General features: G+C 46.9%; 2 protein-coding genes across 2 annotated transcripts in view; one reads left to right on the top strand and one right to left on the bottom strand.

Annotated features, from left to right (window-relative positions):
* The window catches only part of T265_13546 (hypothetical protein), a gene marked incomplete at both ends in the record, with an annotated part of 25,526 nt that extends 6,958 nt beyond the window's left edge, over nucleotides 1-18,568 (top strand). Inside the window, 6 exons of the mRNA XM_009169429.1 lie at nucleotides 3,145-3,439; nucleotides 11,545-11,749; nucleotides 12,105-12,248; nucleotides 13,665-13,840; nucleotides 15,313-15,574; nucleotides 17,408-18,568. Of these exons, the coding sequence (XP_009167693.1) occupies nucleotides 3,145-3,439; nucleotides 11,545-11,749; nucleotides 12,105-12,248; nucleotides 13,665-13,840; nucleotides 15,313-15,574; nucleotides 17,408-17,559 (1,234 nt within the window). The remainder of the gene's footprint in view (nucleotides 1-3,144; nucleotides 3,440-11,544; nucleotides 11,750-12,104; nucleotides 12,249-13,664; nucleotides 13,841-15,312; nucleotides 15,575-17,407) is intronic.
* T265_04606 (hypothetical protein) lies at nucleotides 5,877-6,374 on the bottom strand (the record flags this gene model as incomplete). The annotated part of the gene is made up of 1 exon (XM_009169388.1): nucleotides 5,877-6,374. The coding sequence occupies one exon, from the start codon at nucleotides 6,372-6,374 to the stop codon at nucleotides 5,877-5,879; it is 498 nt and encodes a 165-aa protein (XP_009167652.1).

Consider the following 18,568-nt stretch of genomic DNA (forward strand, 5'->3'; position numbering starts at 1 on the left):
AACCACCCAGCATTCGCAGACGCCAAGTTGCCGATCCACGTAAGGTATGGGAAGGATGAACACCTTTCGGACCGCTCTTGGTAGAAACATTTTTGTAAATATCACGCATTAGATTTTTCGCGCTGATGAAAATCACCCTGACCTTCCTCCGCTCGAATGGCCTCACCTTTGGTGAAACACAGGGGATTAATGCGACCACATAGGCAAAGTAATTAATTGACGACATCCGTTAATTCATCTGGAAGTGTCGCGCATCGGTCCGAACTAGTCAGCCGTAAACTTCGGGGGTGCGAGGAGCGTGTCGGACGTAGGACAACCAAAGCTACATGCAGAACCAGAAACAGGTTACGAATTGCATGGTCTCCTTCAAGGGTCCCTTTTTTGGAGAGACCGTGTATCGTGGTTTCTCCGTCCGCGCTACGGGAAAACACGATTTCATGATAATTGCCCCAAACTTGGCGATCCAAGTTCTATCGCTGTCGTACACTAATTAACAGACCACCTACCTTAAGTTGATGTACCCAATCCCTGAGAAGGTTTAGTCGCAAACATGTATCTAACCAAGGGGGGCCATGTGTTGACTGGTTCGCTTATCGGCTATGCTTTTCATGGAGAAAAAGAAGACAGACGGCGAGGTAGTCACATCAGGGAGAATGGTCTATCTGGCTCGCTGACGTCGAGTGGTTTTACTTTTCTTACTCGAGGCTGAGGTACCTACACAGGAAAGTCGATGGCCTTAATCCATGAGTGCCACTGGCCACGCAACTTGACGGCGCCTATCGGTGACATCAAGCGTTGTTATGTCCCTTTCCAATGTCCTCATCCAGGAACTCGGTTTTCAAACCAAGATTCTTAATGCAGTCACTTTTACCTTTTATGTACCTTTTCATGGGTGCACGAAAAGGCTCCTCAAGGAAGACGGTCCACTCACATAAAGTCCTCATGAGTTCTTACCCAGCCTGACCTACACACTATGGCCAGATAGTTTCTCCTGGAATTCGTACAAAGTACCAACACGATCGCTTCGTGGCTGCCACCTTTACATGGTGATGGGGCTTGAGTGCTGCAATCAGCTCACGAGCTACACTGGCTGGAACTTCGTTCCACGAGGTGCAGCCATGCCAGAAAGACCCAGGGCGAGGAACCAGACCAAGAGTAACGAGACCCCGTACCACGAGTAACCGTGTTACGCAGCGCTCTGGGGGGCAGATTTATACTGTCCTCTGCAGTGGGAGTATGATGCTGGTGAGTTGTTTCTCCCATGCGAGCAGCAAGTCCATATTTATGGAAGCGGCTATGATGCCTTCTGTCGAGGAATGAAAAGTAAGAAAACGTCGGTCCTAAAAACCGCACACTTCGATCGTTGCTCAACGGTTGACCGTGGCCGCAGGCGAGTTGTCCAATACGGTCGAAAAGCAACGAAATATTACCCTGAGGTCGGTGCGGCTCCAATGCATCTACCTTGTGCGGCAGCTTTAGAAGTAAGACAACCATACCTTACGCCTTGATACCTCGGGTTGGGCCAACCCTCTGCAGCCGAGCAGGTCAGACTAGCGATCCAAAGATCCATGGTGGGATACCTCTACCATACACTATAGTAGCGGGAACCACATCAGTCATGCTTGTAGTGGCGATTTCTCTGATGCTTCACTGTCCATTGGTTCATGATGATGTGAAGAGATTTGGTAATATTCAATAGAGATTTCGTCTTGTCAGCGAAGCCAGTTTATGCTGAAAAGCCGTAAACCACTGTGTAGGTGTTTAATCCTTGTCGTAAATCATCAACAGTGTGAACCTCACGAAAGTCACGGTCAGTGTCCAGGAGTGGTCGATCAGTGGTGCGATTAGCTCTCACCTAGACAGGGCATGGTGGCACTCATCATTCAACAACGGAAATTACGTCACATGGTCAAGTACTGACTAGCTCCTCAGCAGATAGTTTCACACATCCAGTGAAATTACTCCTCTGAGCTGCTTGTTAGTTCATGGTAATGTGGGACTCGAGATAGCTCATCATTCACAAAAAATGGTCCAACTGTAGCACCCTTTCGGTCCCTAACGGTCATGCCACCAGAAGGAAGCACAAGGGCTGGGATACTGCCAGGTTGCCCAAGCCTAGACAGGGGAAGTCGAGAGGTAGAGGTAGCAGCTAGGCACCGAAAGGGTGCTACAGCTGGACGACTTCAACTTGTACTCTACAACAAGCTGCCCTTTTTCTCACATTGGTGTGTGCGGCGTATCTTTAATACGAATTCAGGGTTCAAACATAGTGGTTGAGCTAACTGCCCCAGCATTCTCCATTCTCTCCTAACTGCGCTCCTCTGCCTATCCAGATGCTGCTGCGGTAGGATGTGCAGGAGTGAGCGTCGTCCTAAACGAGCGGTCGGAAGGGTCTTCTCTTGCCTGGATGATCGTTGGTAGTCACCTGTGTGCATTTCAGCAACGTCAATGAAGAAGTCTCACAAGCGGGAATTTGACTGCTGTTTGTCAGCATGCGCCTCAACGTATTGTAGGTCTGACACAATCGAAGATAAGTCTTATGACGCCCTGTTGCGGCGTGATGGTTTCTGGAGATCTGAGTGCACAAGTAGACAGGTTTGGGTCTCTGAGGCTCAATTCGGTCGTGGACTTCGATTGGACTATGTACGTACGGACAATATCGAACAACTTCCTCAGCTGTACATTGACCACAGACCGTTATAATGCAGAGCTAACTTCCGAAGTAGTTAGTCGTGGCTGACGGGAACGTGCTTCCCTTCCTAGAGTAAAGATAACCCTCTGGTGTCTGATAAATTTACTGAAAGTCTTCATCATTATCCAATATCACCGGTAATCTGACTCTTAGCTTAGTCATGCACGGTTTGAAGAAATCTGAGTCCAGCAGGAGCGTGTGACGAAATGCTGTTCTCAGAACTTAATTGTTGTTGTCTGACATTCTGTTACTTTCTTGCGGGTAATCCCTGTGGAAGAAAGTCTGTTTAGCTGTTCACAGCACCTGTGTTTTTAGGGTGCTGCTGTAAGCAAATCGACATTTTTTTTAGCGTCGCGGCTATTTTGTGACCCAGCATCGTTTTTCAAAGAAATCCTAAGGACTCGATAACTGTTGACCGTCTTTTTGCATTTTCCTGCTGTTCGGTATACCAGGTTGGCGGCACAGACTGTTGGAGACGAAAAGCGTTTGAAAATGGAGTACCCCATCGATGTGGATTGTCCAATGGGTGACCACCCACCTGCTAGTTCGCAGGCTGGAGTTCCCGCTCCTATGCGGAACCATGTTAGCCCTTTCTTTCCAAATCTGGCAGTCCCCTCGAATACGGGTTTCTCTCATAGTCCAGTTACTGCTCATGCTCCTGGTGATGGAAATGAGGGACCTGTCTTTGGTGTCAGGAGCGAAGCAACTGTGAGCAAAACACGCCAACATCAAGCCACTGCTGTTCAAGTGGGTCTTTATTGTTCCAACTCTTTGGATTTGGGCTGTTCGACCTGATCTGAGATAGTAGTAAGTAAGAAAACGTCGGTCCTAAAAACCGCACACTTCGATCGTTGCTCAACGGTTGACCGTGGCCGCAGGCGAGTTGTCCAATACGATCGAAAAGCAACGAAACATTACCCTGAGGTCGGTGCGGCCCCAATGCATCTACCTTGTGCGGCAGCTTTAGAAGTAAGACAACCATACCTTACGCCTTGATACCTCGGGTTGGGCCAACCCTCTGCAGCCGAGCAGGTCAGACTAGCGATCCAAAGATCCATGGTGGGATACCTCTACCATACACTATAGTAGCGGGAACCACATCAGTCATACTTGTAGTGGCGATTTCTCTGATGCTTCACTGTCCATTGGTTCATGATGATGTGAAGAGATTTGGTAATATTCAATAGAGATTTCGTCTTGTCAGCGAAGCCAGTTTATGCTGAAAAGCCGTAAACCACTGTGTAGGTGTTTAATCCTTGTCGTAAATCATCGACAGTGTGAACCTCACGAAAGTCACGGTCAGTGTCCAGGAGTGGTCGATCAGTGGTGCGATTAGCTCTCACCTAGACAGGGCATGGTGGCACTCATCATTCAACAACGGAAATTACGTCACATGGTCAAGTACTGACTAGCTCCTCAGCAGATAGTTTCACACATCCAGTGAAATTACTCCTCTGAGCTGCTTGTTAGTTCATGGTAATGTGGGACTCGAGATAGCTCATCATTCACAAAAAATGGTCCAACTGTAGCACCCTTTCGGTCCCTAACTGCCATGCCACCAGAAGGAAGCACAAGGGCTGGGATACTGCCAGGTTGCCCAAGCCTAGACAGGGGAAGTCGAGAGGTAGAGGTAGCAGCTAGGCACCGAAAGGGTGCTACAGCTGGACGACTTCAACTTGTACTCTACAACAAGCTGCCCTTTTTCTCACATTGGTGTGTGCGGCGTATCTTTAATACGAATTCAGGGTTCAAACATAGTGGTTGAGCTAACTGCCCCAGCATTCTCCATTCTCTCCTAACTGCGCTCCTCTGCCTATCCAGATGCTGCTGCGGTAGGATGTGCAGGAGTGAGCGTCGTCCTAAACGAGCGGTCGGAAGGGTCTTCTGGTTAACCTGCGCAACGCGCTTCATATGGTGGTATCCGGCGTGTTTGAAAGTACGTTACGTGTTGGTTGAGTTGGTGAACTTCTTGGAAATAACTGCACTAATTTGATAGCTCACCTGTTCGTCCCACTGCTTGGCTGTCACTTGTAGTGCTTGAGTAGAACGTAACATCATCACCGCTCGGTGAGATGGCGGGCGAGATAGGAGTGGGCGTCGTCCTAAACGAGCGGTCGGAAGGGTCTTCTCTTGCCTGGATGATCGTTGGTAGTCACCTGTGTGCATTTCAGCAACGTCAATGAAGAAGTCTCACAAGCGGGAATTTGACTGCTGTTTGTTTGTCAGCATGCGCCTCAACGGATTGTAGGTCTGACACAATCGAAGATAAGTTTTATCTTTTTCTTTCACCGCTCGGTGTTTGGTTGAATTCAAGCTTGTCATCGTTCTACTCACTCAACTTTCCAAATTTTCACAAACGCATAAGCATCTACGTGGACAAACATGAGGTTGTTATGAAGACAGTCTGTTTTCCTTGTCTGGCGTATAGTTCTTCCTGCTAAGTGCCAAAGCAGGCTTCGAAAAAGTCCTATATTGCTCATTCACGTGTTCACCACGTGTAGGGGTGAGACGGCCCAGTGGTCGGAGCGCGAATATACTGAGCGGAAGGTCCGTGGTTCGAGCCCGACCTCTGCATTTTCTGTCTACACTTGGACAACCTGGAAGTACTTGAGCTAACTGCCCCAGCATTCTCCATTCTCTCCTAACTGCGCTCCTCTGCCTATCCAGATGCTGCTGCGGTAGGATGTGCAGGAGTGAGCGTCGTCCTAAACGAGCGGTCGGAAGGGTCTTCTCTTGCCTGGATGATCGTTGGTAGTCACCTGTGTGCATTTCAGCAACGTCAATGAAGAAGTCTCACAAGCGGGAATTTGACTGCTGTTTGTCAGCATGCGCCTCAACGTATTGTAGGTCTGACACAATCGAAGATAAGTCTTATGACGCCCTGTTGCGGCGTGATGGTTTCTGGAGATCTGAGTGCACAAGTAGACAGGTTTGGGTCTCTGAGGCTCAATTCGGTCGTGGACTTCGATTGGACTATGTACGTACGGACAATATCGAACAACTTCCTCAGCTGTACATTGACCACAGACCGTTATAATGCAGAGCTAACTTCCGAAGTAGTTAGTCGTGGCTGACGGGAACGTTGTGGGCTTCCTAGAGTAAAGATAACCCTCTGGTGTCTGATAAATTTACTGAAAGTCTTCATCATTATCCAATATCACCGGTAATCCGGTGTGACTCTTAGTCATGTTAGCCGCAAATCCGGTTGGCATCCATGTTCTGGTGACGTTTTAGATGGGTGCCTCGGATACTCGAATATCAACACATCCCCACTGGGGGTCTTTGTGGCAATAATGTCCGGGTTTTGCGGCATATACCGAGCTCGATTGACCTCACCCTCATGGTTGATTTTCATTGTAATTTCAAGTTTCCCGTGCGCAAAGTAGAAACCACCGTACTCTCCACGTTCACTATCATAAGCGCTTGCATCAAACTGAGCCTGGTCATTCGGCAAGTGAACCGTCACAATGAGTAAATGGTTTTGCTCGTCTGAAGTGTGCGTCCCAAGAATGAGACGATGAAGAGATACATCTTGATCTGTTCTGAAGGCAGTGAAATAGGTTAGGAAAATAGAACACGGGCCTACAGTTTGACATTGGGTAGCCACTGAGCGGTTAGGCTCGGCCATTCTAAACAGTGAGACATGAGCATATCGTACAAGAACGGCGCATTTCTTTTCCATATCTTGTATTCCTCGTTAATCACCCGTTCTTCCACAATATCTTCTGAGTCAGATTGATGAAGCTTTGGAAAGTTTGATCCGAAGTGCAAGAGTTAAAAACAACTTACCATCATCACGAACCTGTCGAAGTATTATCCAGCTCAATATGCGCTATATACAGTTAGTCAGAAGAAACAAAGTGCGAGAGAATTAGAGTAAATGGCACGTGAAAACGGGTATAGTTTCCATACGCAGAACTAAAACGATGAAATGATCAAACACTTGACACTCATTTGCTAACGAGTGACTAGAGATATTGGGTTAACGAATTTAGCTGGTTTTCTCATCCGAAAACTAGTTCCTGAGGATATGTCGCCGCCAGAAATGATGCGGATGCCCGCGACCGGGAGCGGCGATCAACTGCCATATCAAGACAAATCGCTCCAGTGAACGAATTCACAGACCACATGAAAACCGAGCTGTTTCGTGTCATTCTAGGGCGCAATCACCCATATTTGAAGTTATTCTACGGGGCGAATACAGAGCGGAAATATGTGATTGCTCATTTCGGCATCGACTCCGCGTATTAGATATCAAGACCATTGCGAACGTCGTCACTGGGATTGATAGTCATGAAAAAGTTTCCAGATCTCATCAGTGAACATCTGCACATAGCAAACTTTCCTATAAGCCTGAGACGCTAAAATTCACAAACCTCTAACGTTTGTATATACCCTGATCCCAGAGGTCAAGTTTAGCGGACATAAAAGAGGAGTGGACGGGTGGCTGGGTTAAAGACCCGGGTCATTGCGTTTAAACATTCACAGCAATACCCTCAAGTGAGAACACTGTCAATAGGTTTTTCTGTTTTATTGAACGGCGATCGGACTTCGCTTTATCACCAGAAGAATTACATGGCTAATGTTTGTTCGGTTTCAAATGCGGCTTACGAATTCGTTTCCACGTTCGTTCACTGAGCAGCGTTGCATCGGAGCCCGTAGAGCTGCGAACTGCCACTAAAGCAGCTCCAGCAACTTGTGAAAGGCTTGCTTGTTTCTGACCGGGCTTGATGTCAGATTCCTTTGGGACACTGGAGTTGGTTGCGTGTACACAGTTGCTTGAAGTAACAGGTGGCTGGCCAATCATAGCCGTGTGGTGCTTTAGGCTGAGTCTCTGCAACGTCATTTCAACATCCTGTTTTATGAAGCAGCCGGGCTCTGACGTCTGTATCTTGAGACGCCTGAAGACCGGATACACAATTGAGGTACTTGAACTGATTCTCAGTCTTTGAGCTCAGCTCGAAGCGCTCACAATCCCGATTGACAACACCAGTAAACGTCGTATATTAAGTGCATGTTGCGACAACATTCTGGAAATTCTGACGACTTCTGGATGCGCCATTGGCGACCGTCACTGCCATGATTGGCTGTTGAGTCCAGACTTTCGACCAATCAGAGCTTTCCTTGATGCCGGACATTCCTTGATGGGTCAGGGTTTTAAGGAAAGCCGACTTGTCAATCGAGTTGAATGCACCTTGGAAATCCGGAAATAGTAAAATTGTGAGTCAATTTTATGTATGGGATGTCAGAGTGTGAAGATTTGGTCAGTGCAGCCCCCTCTAGAACAGAATCGCGCTTGTTAGCCTTGAGTCAGTATTTGTCCTGCTACCATAAGGCGATGGAGAAGTAACACCAGGAGTCTCGTTACGTCAAGCTGATCCCTCTGTGATTACCGCACTCATTATGGGAGACTAGTTTTTGGAAATAAGCGATATCAATGATTCTCCCCAGCTTCCCAAATGGAGACAAACGGATCAGACAATCGCTGACTGCGGGATTCATTTATACCTTTGAATAGCAAGATAAAAGATACTAGTTCAGATGTAGCACCCTTTCGGTGCCTAGCCACCACGCCACCCGAAGGAAGCACGAGGGTTGGGATACTTCCAGGTTGTCCAAATCTAAATTGGAGAAGTCGAGATGTGGAGGTCGGGTTCGAACAACGGACTTTCCGGTCAGTAAGTTCGCGACCTAACCACTTGAGCCAACTCGCCCGTTGAAACGTGCACTTTCACCCTGATGATGTCATCATCCTCGTGAATGATACCCGTATGACCATGAGGGAAGAAAGTCAAGAAAACACAGTCTGTAGCGTCTAGATAGAGGGTACTTCATTCCAGTTTCTGAGAAGCAACACCAATCGATGGATTATTAGCTCAATGATCGATCTGCCTAAGAGTTCTCACTCTAAAGCCTGCAATAAAATCATTTAGGCGAAACGCAAACAGGAGGACGGTTAGGGTCCTCGATCGAAGCTTTTGAACCAAAAACTTGATCTCAAGACAGTTGTTGTCGATGCGTAGGGGCGAGATGGCTCAGTTGGTCGGAGCGCGAATATACTGAGCGGAAGGTCCGTGGTTCGAGCCCGACCTCTGCATTTTCTGTCTACCTTTGGACAACTGGAAATACCCTTCTTTCTTAGGACGGCAACACGAAGAGGGGAGGTACCAGTCAGGATATCAGCTTTACTTAAAGGAGATTGTGAGGAGTAATGCGCCACCGTTTCTCACTTCTTAGGACGGCAACACGAAGAGGGGAGGTACCAGTCAGGATATCAGCTTTACTTAAAGGAGATTGTGAGGAGTAATGCGTATCCCACCGTTTCGATCACATGGTCTCAGCGGTGGATTTGCTTTGACTATCTGATGAACAATTACATGAACTTAATTGGCGCTTTCCAGAGGTCTCCTTAGTAGCTAGCAAAGAGATTGGACACGTAAAATGAACTGTTGTGCTCCCAACATCGTGGTCATATGTTTTCATAGGATGTTGACCTCTACTCCAGGCGTTACGTTCACTTCTTAGGACGGCAACACGAAGAGGGAGGGTACCAGTAGGGGTATCAGATTTACTTGAAGGATATTGTGAGGAGCAATGCGTATCCCACCGTTTGTATCACGTGGTCTCAGCGATGGATTTGCTTTGACTATCTGATGAACAATTACATGAACTTAATTGGCGTTTTCCAGAGGTCTCCTTAGTAGCTAGCAAAGAGATTGGACACGTAAAATGAACTGTTGTGCTCCCAACCTCGTGGTCATATGTTTTCATATATGCCTTCGTAGGATGCTGACCTCTGCTCCAGGCGTTACGTAGTAACCGTATGCCAGTCGCCATGTTCTATTTCATATCTACTCACATTCATGTAAAACCTGCTTGTCTTGTTTGGCTGGGTGCACTATTTGGAACGCGGTGGATTGCTCTGTACACCGCGAAGTTAAGGAGCGAGTGCATCCTTGTATGGTGCTACTGAACCTGATGAGTAGGTATGCGTTCGTAGGATGCTGACCTCTGCTCCAGGCGTTACGTAGTAACCGTATGCCAGTCGCCATGTTCTAGTTCATATCTACTCACATGCATGTAAAACCTGCTTGTCTTGTTTGGTTGGGTGCACTATTTGAACACGCGGTGGATTGCTCTGAACACCACGAAGTTAGGGAGCGAGGGCATCCTTGTATGGTGCTACTGAATCTGATGAACTAAAGTGAAAATTTGTCACGTCCACGTGAGTAGGCATACAGAGCCTTCTTGAGGCACGGCCGATGGCTTGATGGTCAATCTGTGTTGTTATATTTTCACCATTACAGCCAAACCGTTTCTTAATGTGTTTTTGCGGAACTTGTTCTCTGTGTTCTTCGTCCACGGATTTTCCTGGCTTGGTTCCATCCAGTTCAACCCGCAATATCGTTTCAGCACTGAATGCCGATCTCTCTTTCAAGGTGATAAACTCAGGTGTTGGGTGCTTAAATACGGGTCGAAACAATAAATCCTGTCGAAGCCTACAATCCAACTCCACTACTTTCCGATTTTCATCTCTGTCTCTGATTTAATGTATTTTAGATTGTAAATTTTATGGTAAAAGTGATGAAAACACTGAAAAAAAAACTCGAAGCAACGCTTATTGTGAGTTCCCTTTTACACCCAAATCCGACGGAGGTGATGTAGAAAGGGCATACCGGGAAGATTCTGATGCCAAGCATGCTACAATTATCTTGGAAGTTGTATCACTTCTGACTGCAGTGTAACAGATAAGGTCAGTTCACAGATCTGCAAGACTCAGGTCGCGCTTGTTAATTTGAAACACTTATGGCGTCAGAGTGGTGTATCTCTGAATCTCAAGGGACGTGTGTATCAGGTCACAGTACGGGCTGTTTTGTTGTGTGGCTGTGAGACTTGCCTGGTCGAGCAGCTGAACTGAGACTTCTTCAGGTGTTCGACAATCGTTGTCTCAGAACCGTAGCTCGGGTGGGCTTGTGTCGGCGAATCCGCAACAAGGCAACTAGAAAGCGAATTTGCGATTGTGCAACGAGTACTTTCAGGAAGAATGTGTCTTGCACAATAAGCTGCGTTGATTGGGACATGTGTTGTGTATGCCGAATCATCGTTTGCCGAAGAGAGTGCTGTTTTCAGTGCCCAACTCAGGTGGAATCAGAGAGGTTGCTAACCCTTGAATTGGCAGAGGGTTATAAAGAAAACTTCGAAACTTTTGGGTGTTGTCGATGCTGCTTTCTTTCCAGGATGATACTGCGGGATCCCTGGAGACACCGCAGGATAAGGCTACCAACCCATGTCAGTGGCGCGTTCTTGTCAGTTTCTATCCAGATTGCCGGAATGAGTGTTTGGAGGTGTAGGCACCTCGGAATGATTGTCGTAAGCTAGGATTAAATCACCTCCCTGTCCACCTTTATTCTTTCCTTCACAATAAGGTTCTACAGCAGTAAACCATCGGTGTTGAACACTGATGTCATGCGCGCGAACTTACTGACCGGAAGATCCGTGGTTCGAATGCGACCTCTGCCACTCGACTTCCCCTGTCTAGGCTTGGGCAACCTGGCAGTATCCCAGCCCTCGTACTTCCTTCGGGTGGCATGGCAGCTAGGAACCAGGAGGGTGCTACAGCTGAACGCTTAGCGCATCTGGCTAGTTGTGATGCCCCCAAATGTGTTGACGTCTCATGACGAGATCGCTGAAATCGTCCACTAGCCTAATTTTTCGTAGGTTGAGAACCTGCCTATTAGATGATGTCGCACTTTAAACAAATCATAGTGTCGTTTGGCGGACGTCTGTGTTTAATCTTTCGCTTGTCAGCTTCAAAATAATTTTGATTATCTTCCCTTGTCATTCATCTGCAGCTTACTTTACTTGTATGTGCATGTATTCTCACCCCATTCTCACCGTCAGATGCTGGCCTGTTTATTGTTGGCTCGTCGATGAACGGTTTCGGCTCGGACGAGAGTGACATGGATATGTGCTTGACAGTGACGTCCCGTGACCTGACACAGAAGAAGGAAGCGTTTGCTGTACTTAGTCAGCTGTTACCTCCCCTCAGGAAATGCAGTGAGTTAGGTAGCGTTGGTTAAAGCTATTGTCATCCTGTTCATCTTTATTTGGTCGCCGACTTACTCGTTCAAAAGTTCGTCTTTGTTCCAAATCATAGGTGCGACGAACGAAACCGACTCCAACTCTTGTTTGCTGGTCTATTCGATTTAATCGGACACGCTCAGGTTACCGATTTGTTTGAACCCCAGCGGAAAATCCTGTTGTCATCGGATCTATCGATACCTTTCTTTAACACCTGCCATACAGAGCGCCTCTGCATCAGGCAGCTCAGCTTGTACGAGATTTCCCACACTTGGTTCACTTATTTTTCCATTATTGATTTGGAACCATACTTTTTTTCCACGTTTCACAGGTTTCATCCGAAATCTTCACCTGATCCGTGCCAAGGTCCCGATTCTCAAATTTCGAGATACTCTGGCCGGGGTCGATTGCGACCTAAATGTGAACAATGTGGTGGGTATATACAATACGCATCTGCTTGCCATGTACACACGAAGTGAGCCACCTATACCTGTGGGAGGTTTAGGTTCGGTTTTCTTTTGTTTCGTGAAATTCTTTGGGTTCCTGTACGTGTTTTTCGTTCGTTCGTTCCCTCCGATTCTTCGTTGAATTTCTGCTCACTATTTGGTTTATGTGGCTAGCGGTCTTCCAGGCAGACAGTGGCCGCTGCCACGATTGGCGTAGAAAATCGACGATGGAGATGTTCTTTTTCGAATATAGCACAATGACGGTGATTGCTATGGGGACTACGCCAACGGATGCGACACTGCGCCAAACTTTTCTGTCCACCTAATTAATTCATTTGACTAAAATGCATAGACATGTGACATGCTCAATTGCTCTTCTCTGTAGGACTTTGAGAGTCTGAAACCTGAGCTACACTAAATGCCGACTTCACCGCGATTAGTAGGGATGCACTGTCTATGTGACCCCCTTACTTGATTGTCTTTTCCCCTGACTGTAGTTGTTTTCTTGGTGTATCTCGTGCTCCACATCTGCTCTGTGAGGCATTGAAACTAGTGTTTTGGCTTTCGGGCTACAACAATATAGCGAGCCAGGCTGTGGTAGTATATGGGTCCTTCTACAGTCTTATACGTAGCATGTGATATTGCATTGCTGTTCTCTCTTCATTCATGATCATCATGACAGTCATTTTCGGTGATGTTTATGAAAAATTATGGATACGCTGTCGCCGAAGTGGATTGATAGAGCCCCGGGGGGTTGTGAATTCACGTAGAGATCTGGATTAACAGACCTGAGGAGGATGATTGAAACGAGAGGAAACGGGCTAGACTTTTTAGAAGATTGTTGGCAGGATTGGAACTGTTAGGCATCGCGACCGGCTTTACCTCAAATTCGACGTCGTCAGTAGTGATCCGTAGACAACCACGATTTGAAGTCATATGGCAGCCAAATCGTTCGAGTTACTTGGCTCACTTCCTTGCTTTCAGGGTTTTGGGACCCACTTATCACCTGACCACATTCCAGAACGGTTATTAGGATACGATTCGGCCGGCATTGATCACATTATCTGATATGAACTCAGCGTCACTCAATTCCGGCAACTAGTTGGGTTTTTGTGTGGTTGCTTCCCCATACTCCCTACCTTATATCACATTGATACTACGCTGCTCAAGACAGATACTTGGGCCAACGATGCTCCAAACTAAAGCTGGAACACCATACAGTCAGAAGTTAGACAGGTAGGCGAAGGCATTATGTTTTTTTCAGGCCTTCCTACAGCAATCACAATTCGACGTTATCAACATTCATGGTGCCACTAAATCCAGTGTTTGTGTGTGTGTGTGTGTGTGTGTGTGTGTGTGTGTGTGTGCGTGGTCCGACCTTGTTTCGGAGTGCACCTGAAGATAATGCTTCTCTATGTTTATTCTTATTCGTCTTCAATTTTCAGTTGACTGGCGTGTCCGACCTCTCGGGATGTTTGTGAAGTACTGGGCCCAACGAATGGACATTCACGATGGAAGTCGTGGACGGTTGTCTACTTACCCTCTCCTTTTGATGCTTATTCACTACTTGCAAGCTGGCTGCACACCGCCAATTCTACCCAATTTGCAAGCCAAATATCCGGTACGCCATCTAGCTGTTGCTGTTATTCCCTGGCATTGTGCTTATCAGGGGGGGAGGCTAGATGGACCAAGTGGTTAGAGCGCGAATCTACTGACCGGAAGGTCCGTGGTTCGAACTTGACCTCTGCCTCATCCTCTGTCTAGAATTGGGCAACCTGGCAGTATCCCAGCCCTCGTGCTTCTTTCGCGTGGCATGTCAGCCAGGCACCGAAAGGGTGCTACAGCTGAACGATTTTTTTTAAATTTTTTACTGCCAGGTTGCCCAAGCCTAGACAGGGGAAGTCGAGAGGCAGAGGTCGGGTTCGAACCACGGACCTTCCGGTCCGCTCTAACCACTTGGGCCATCCCGCCCCCATGTTGTTGAAATCGTATCACAGTTTGTTTTATTTCACGGGGGTGGGGGGCATTTCCGTGACTTCGCACCCTGTTTAACGTGTCTCGTCAGCGGCCGCTGTACAAACTGCTCCATATGCACAAGTAATTCCTCCATCTTCCATCATCATATGTTTAATCGATCTTTCCAACCAGGATACTGTGCGCTTTCTCGTCGTGCCGCACAATTGCATTCAAGGTCATTGTGCGGCTGGACATCTGACTGGTACGATGTAGAGCAAAATCTGTAGCCACTGGCATTATCAACCATGGACGCTGTATTACTTTATCGTGTGTGCAGCTGTTCAAACTGCTACTGAAACAAGTCGATGCGGGATGAGTGCACTAGCTATATGTCATAGATCGATGGTCACACATGCGTCATTGAACAGATGCTCATGCAAACATCCAACCTTTGAAAGGCAACATTCGGGACGGTTGATTTTTTGTCAGGGTACTCTACCCCCATCGACTCGACTCATCAGTGTACCTAGACAGGTTACCCAGGTATCTGAGCTGAGCCTCTAGCATTGATAAATCAATATGATGTCCATTCTCGGCAACGCAGGTGAGTAGAGTCTGCTTTACGCCTTATATTTTAATGTCAGCTAGGTGGTGCGGGGGCAGGAAGGTTGGTTTGTTTGGAACGACCATTCAATGCATCTGATAGATATGGTTTGCTGTACTTCAAGCCCCGGTATTTGGAGGTACAAGGTGCCCGACGGGACTGGGTATATGGGTGCGAGATGGCTCAAGTGGCTAGAGCGGGAATTTACTGACCGGAAGGTCCGTGGTTCGAAGCCGACCTCTACCTCTTGACTTCCCTGTCTAGGCTTGGGCAACCTGGCAGTATCCCAGTCTTCATTCTTCCTTAGGGTGGTATAACAGCTAGGCACCGGAAGGATGTTACAGCTGAACGGTTTATTATTTTTTTTTATGTACTAGATATATGTTGGAGTTCTCGCGGAAACGTGCAGCTCATTTTGATGTGCATACAGCTGGTGAACCAATGTATTCATTTTCTGGCGAATAATGTCTACTCTATGATCCCGGGCATCCAGTATTACTTGTTGTGGTTTTGTACATTCTCTGTTACTTCAGAAGGTATTCAACTACGCCCGACCGTTGTGTGAACTGGACATGCGTTTGGAACTCCCGTGGGGTGAACTACGCTCAAACAACCCGGCCAGTCTCGCTGAACTGTTTGTGGGTTTCATTCAGTACTACACCAATGAGTTTGATTTCACTCGTTGGGCTGTGTCCGTCCGACACGGGGCACCGTTGCCTATTGATGTCGCCATTCGTCGTCTACCTCCACATGAACAGGCGCATACGGCTCGAAGCTTCAAGGTTTTTGTCGAGGGTGAGTTTATAGCTTGCTGCTGCACAAATTCTACGATTCCTTAGGGATTCGTATGTTTGAGCTGCTTTGCGTGGCGAGTGTTCCTATGTGGTCCAGAGGATAAAGCAGGAGCTTCTGGCCTTGAGGCCCGTGGTTTAAATCCTATTTTGGTTTTGTGTTTACCCCTGTTTGGGTTTCGGTGGTATCTAAGTTCTCATTCTTTTGATTTGCAAATCGCCCAGCTCAGCGAACAAACCAATGACCCATTGTCTTACAAAAGAATAACACAGTTGAAGAATCCTTCATTCCGAATTAGTCCATAGGGACTAAAGTTAGTGCGAATTAAATGGTATTAACGAATAGCTTACTTCTGTGGCCAGTTTCGTGGATCCCTCAACCTCATAAGGTGCATGAAGAATTTGCGATTGCGTAGCATCCCCTATAGAGGAGGAGAATGTCAGTAGCTCAGGTAAAGTAGATGGTCGTTGGTTTTTTCCCTAAGCTAGCAATTTGATTTGCAAATCGCCCAGCTCAGCGAACAAACCAATGACCCAAAATTTAACCCAAAAACCAAATCAGTTTGCAAATGAGTGTATATTCGTGAATTTCGTGCAATATGGTTTCAAGTAGAACATAAGGTTGACGGAAACTCGGGGACTACGCCTACCTGATGAGCGCCAAAAAAGGCGAAACCGGTCGTAGGCCGTCGACGAATTTTCAGCAACCTCATGAGTAATACATTACAAACCAATGACCCTTAATCTGTCGGTGCATGTACGTTTGCAAAACAAAGTTCGAACAAAGCGGGCGTCCTGAGTTTTCTCTTCCTTGCTCCATATTTCAAGCTGATACGTTGGTCCTTGTCTAGGACGCGGTTAGACGCGGTCGCTCTAGGATGGATGGTCCGTACAGAAAGAGTAGCCAAATCTGCTCATATTTTAACGCTGAATCACTGCTTGTAGTGTGTTGCACTCATACTAATTTATCAAGTGTCCTATTAATCCCCTGTTTGGTTTCGCTATTAAGACTCAAATTCCCTAGACCTTAGAAAGGTCATGAATTTGTACCCATTTTTGTTAGCTTGAACAACACGTCGGTATTCGGGGCTTCATACTCAGTTTATTCAGCTCCAGAGGCTCCGTGTGTTTGTTGCCACTAACCTTGTATATTAACAACTTTTCGTGGAAACAAGCCACCGGTCTTTCAGACAACTTGTTTTACTATACTGTTCGGTCTTAGCTTGTCGGATTTAATTCAGGGAGATCGAACAATGAATTGACAGCGAAGTGTGAAAGCCATTACCAGCAAACTCAGCTGCGCTGGTCATTGCCGCCGTCTCCATGGATGGGGACCCCGCGCCGAGCCGGGCCACACCAATGGCTCGAGACATTGTCAGACATGGTCCAGTCGAGATTTTTTGTTGGCGATCGTGCATCCAACCCATTGCCCTTAATCTATAGCTCCATTCCCAATACTCCCACTTAAAAATCCACTGACAGACCTGTATTTATCAGCTCCCGTCTCCAATTCTCCGCTTCTTCCCCCAAACCATCGATGGACGAAATTGTGGCGGCTACAACCGCTGCACGACAAGTGCCTGGTTCTTACAGCTGATTCGTCGGTTTGGTTTTTATGGTGCCTAAAACATTCAGCAATCAATCAGTTTTGTCCTGGATATTCTCACACAATCCATCCAGCAAACGAACTGCTTCTCTTCCATTTCCCGGTTTCAATTCACCCCATCAAGGTCTGGCATTTTCTCCAGCGACTTCGGATAGTCTGTCAAAGAGGACAACTGTAGTTTACGTGTTCACCGCAAAACTGTCTCTTCTTCAATTGTTTTTTTCATTACAGAACCGTTTTGTCAAAGTAATGCTGCACGGTCATTGCACGGTGACGATGTACTCAACCGCATACGACAGGCGTTCGTCAAAACCCATCAAGCTGTTCGATCCCAACGCCCGCTCGAGTCCATTTGGGTTAATCCTTCGACCGAAGGAAGCTGATCTCACGTCCACGTGACGTGATTTGGATACGAAAATGTGGTTGTCATACGATATATGATTCCTTTCTGTCTTTCCATGTACAGCATTTTTCCTTAGTCTCTCTCCCCGTAACACAAAAGTGACCCGAAAACCGACCAAAAGAAGTGTTAGTTTTACCGCTGTATGCCTACAAGTCGATACTAGTTAATCTTAACCCTTGCCTGTTTTTATCGCCGCCACTCCCTTCCCTTTTTCCTAACGTATCAGCGCGCGTCAGTTGCCTTCTACAGGTAGGCGCATTTGTTATTTTCGAGGCATCTATTTTCGTGCATAACTTTATTCTCTGATCCACTTGCTTCAGCCTAGTCTCGTATTATTCTCGCGACCTTGTTCTTGGTTTTCTAATATCCCTTGTTTGTCATCATCACACAGCATCTTTGTTGTTTTCTTTTGTTGAACACTTGATTCCGCGTAGTCTGGTCACAGACTACACCCCTTAATTCGTCTTTTTGCCCGAAGGCCATCCATTCCCCTCGCTCAAGCAGCTGTTGTTGAAAAAAATTCACTAACTATTCACCTCAGCTCTTCCCTTTATCAGAGTTACCATCCTTTCCAGCCAACTTTCTTGTGCTTTTTTCCAGCTCAGGTCTAATTTTGTTAAGTGCAACTCGCTAATCGAGTTCTGAGACAAAAAAAACAGATCCACTCTCAGATGTCGAATCGGACGGTCCTATTCAGACTAGCACGTGTATTTACTTGTGTCTCGTCACACACACACACACACACACAAACAAGCACACTGTACATCTCTGTCCTTCATATATTTCGCCTCACTCAGTGGTTCTCGGTAGGCTAATCCACTCGGATGCCAACATCTCTTCCATTCGAAACATGCCGTTTTTTCGTTTCACACCACCGTTCACTACGTGCTCGTTTTCGCACCTGGTTTTTCGGTTGTATGGTGAACTAAATTCCATACCCTCATGTTTTCACACTTATTACAGCAATATCAATTTGGATTGAATCGGAC

Source organism: Opisthorchis viverrini, assembly GCF_000715545.1.
Source record: "Opisthorchis viverrini unplaced genomic scaffold opera_v5_78, whole genome shotgun sequence".
NCBI lineage: Eukaryota > Metazoa > Platyhelminthes > Trematoda > Opisthorchiida > Opisthorchiidae > Opisthorchis > Opisthorchis viverrini.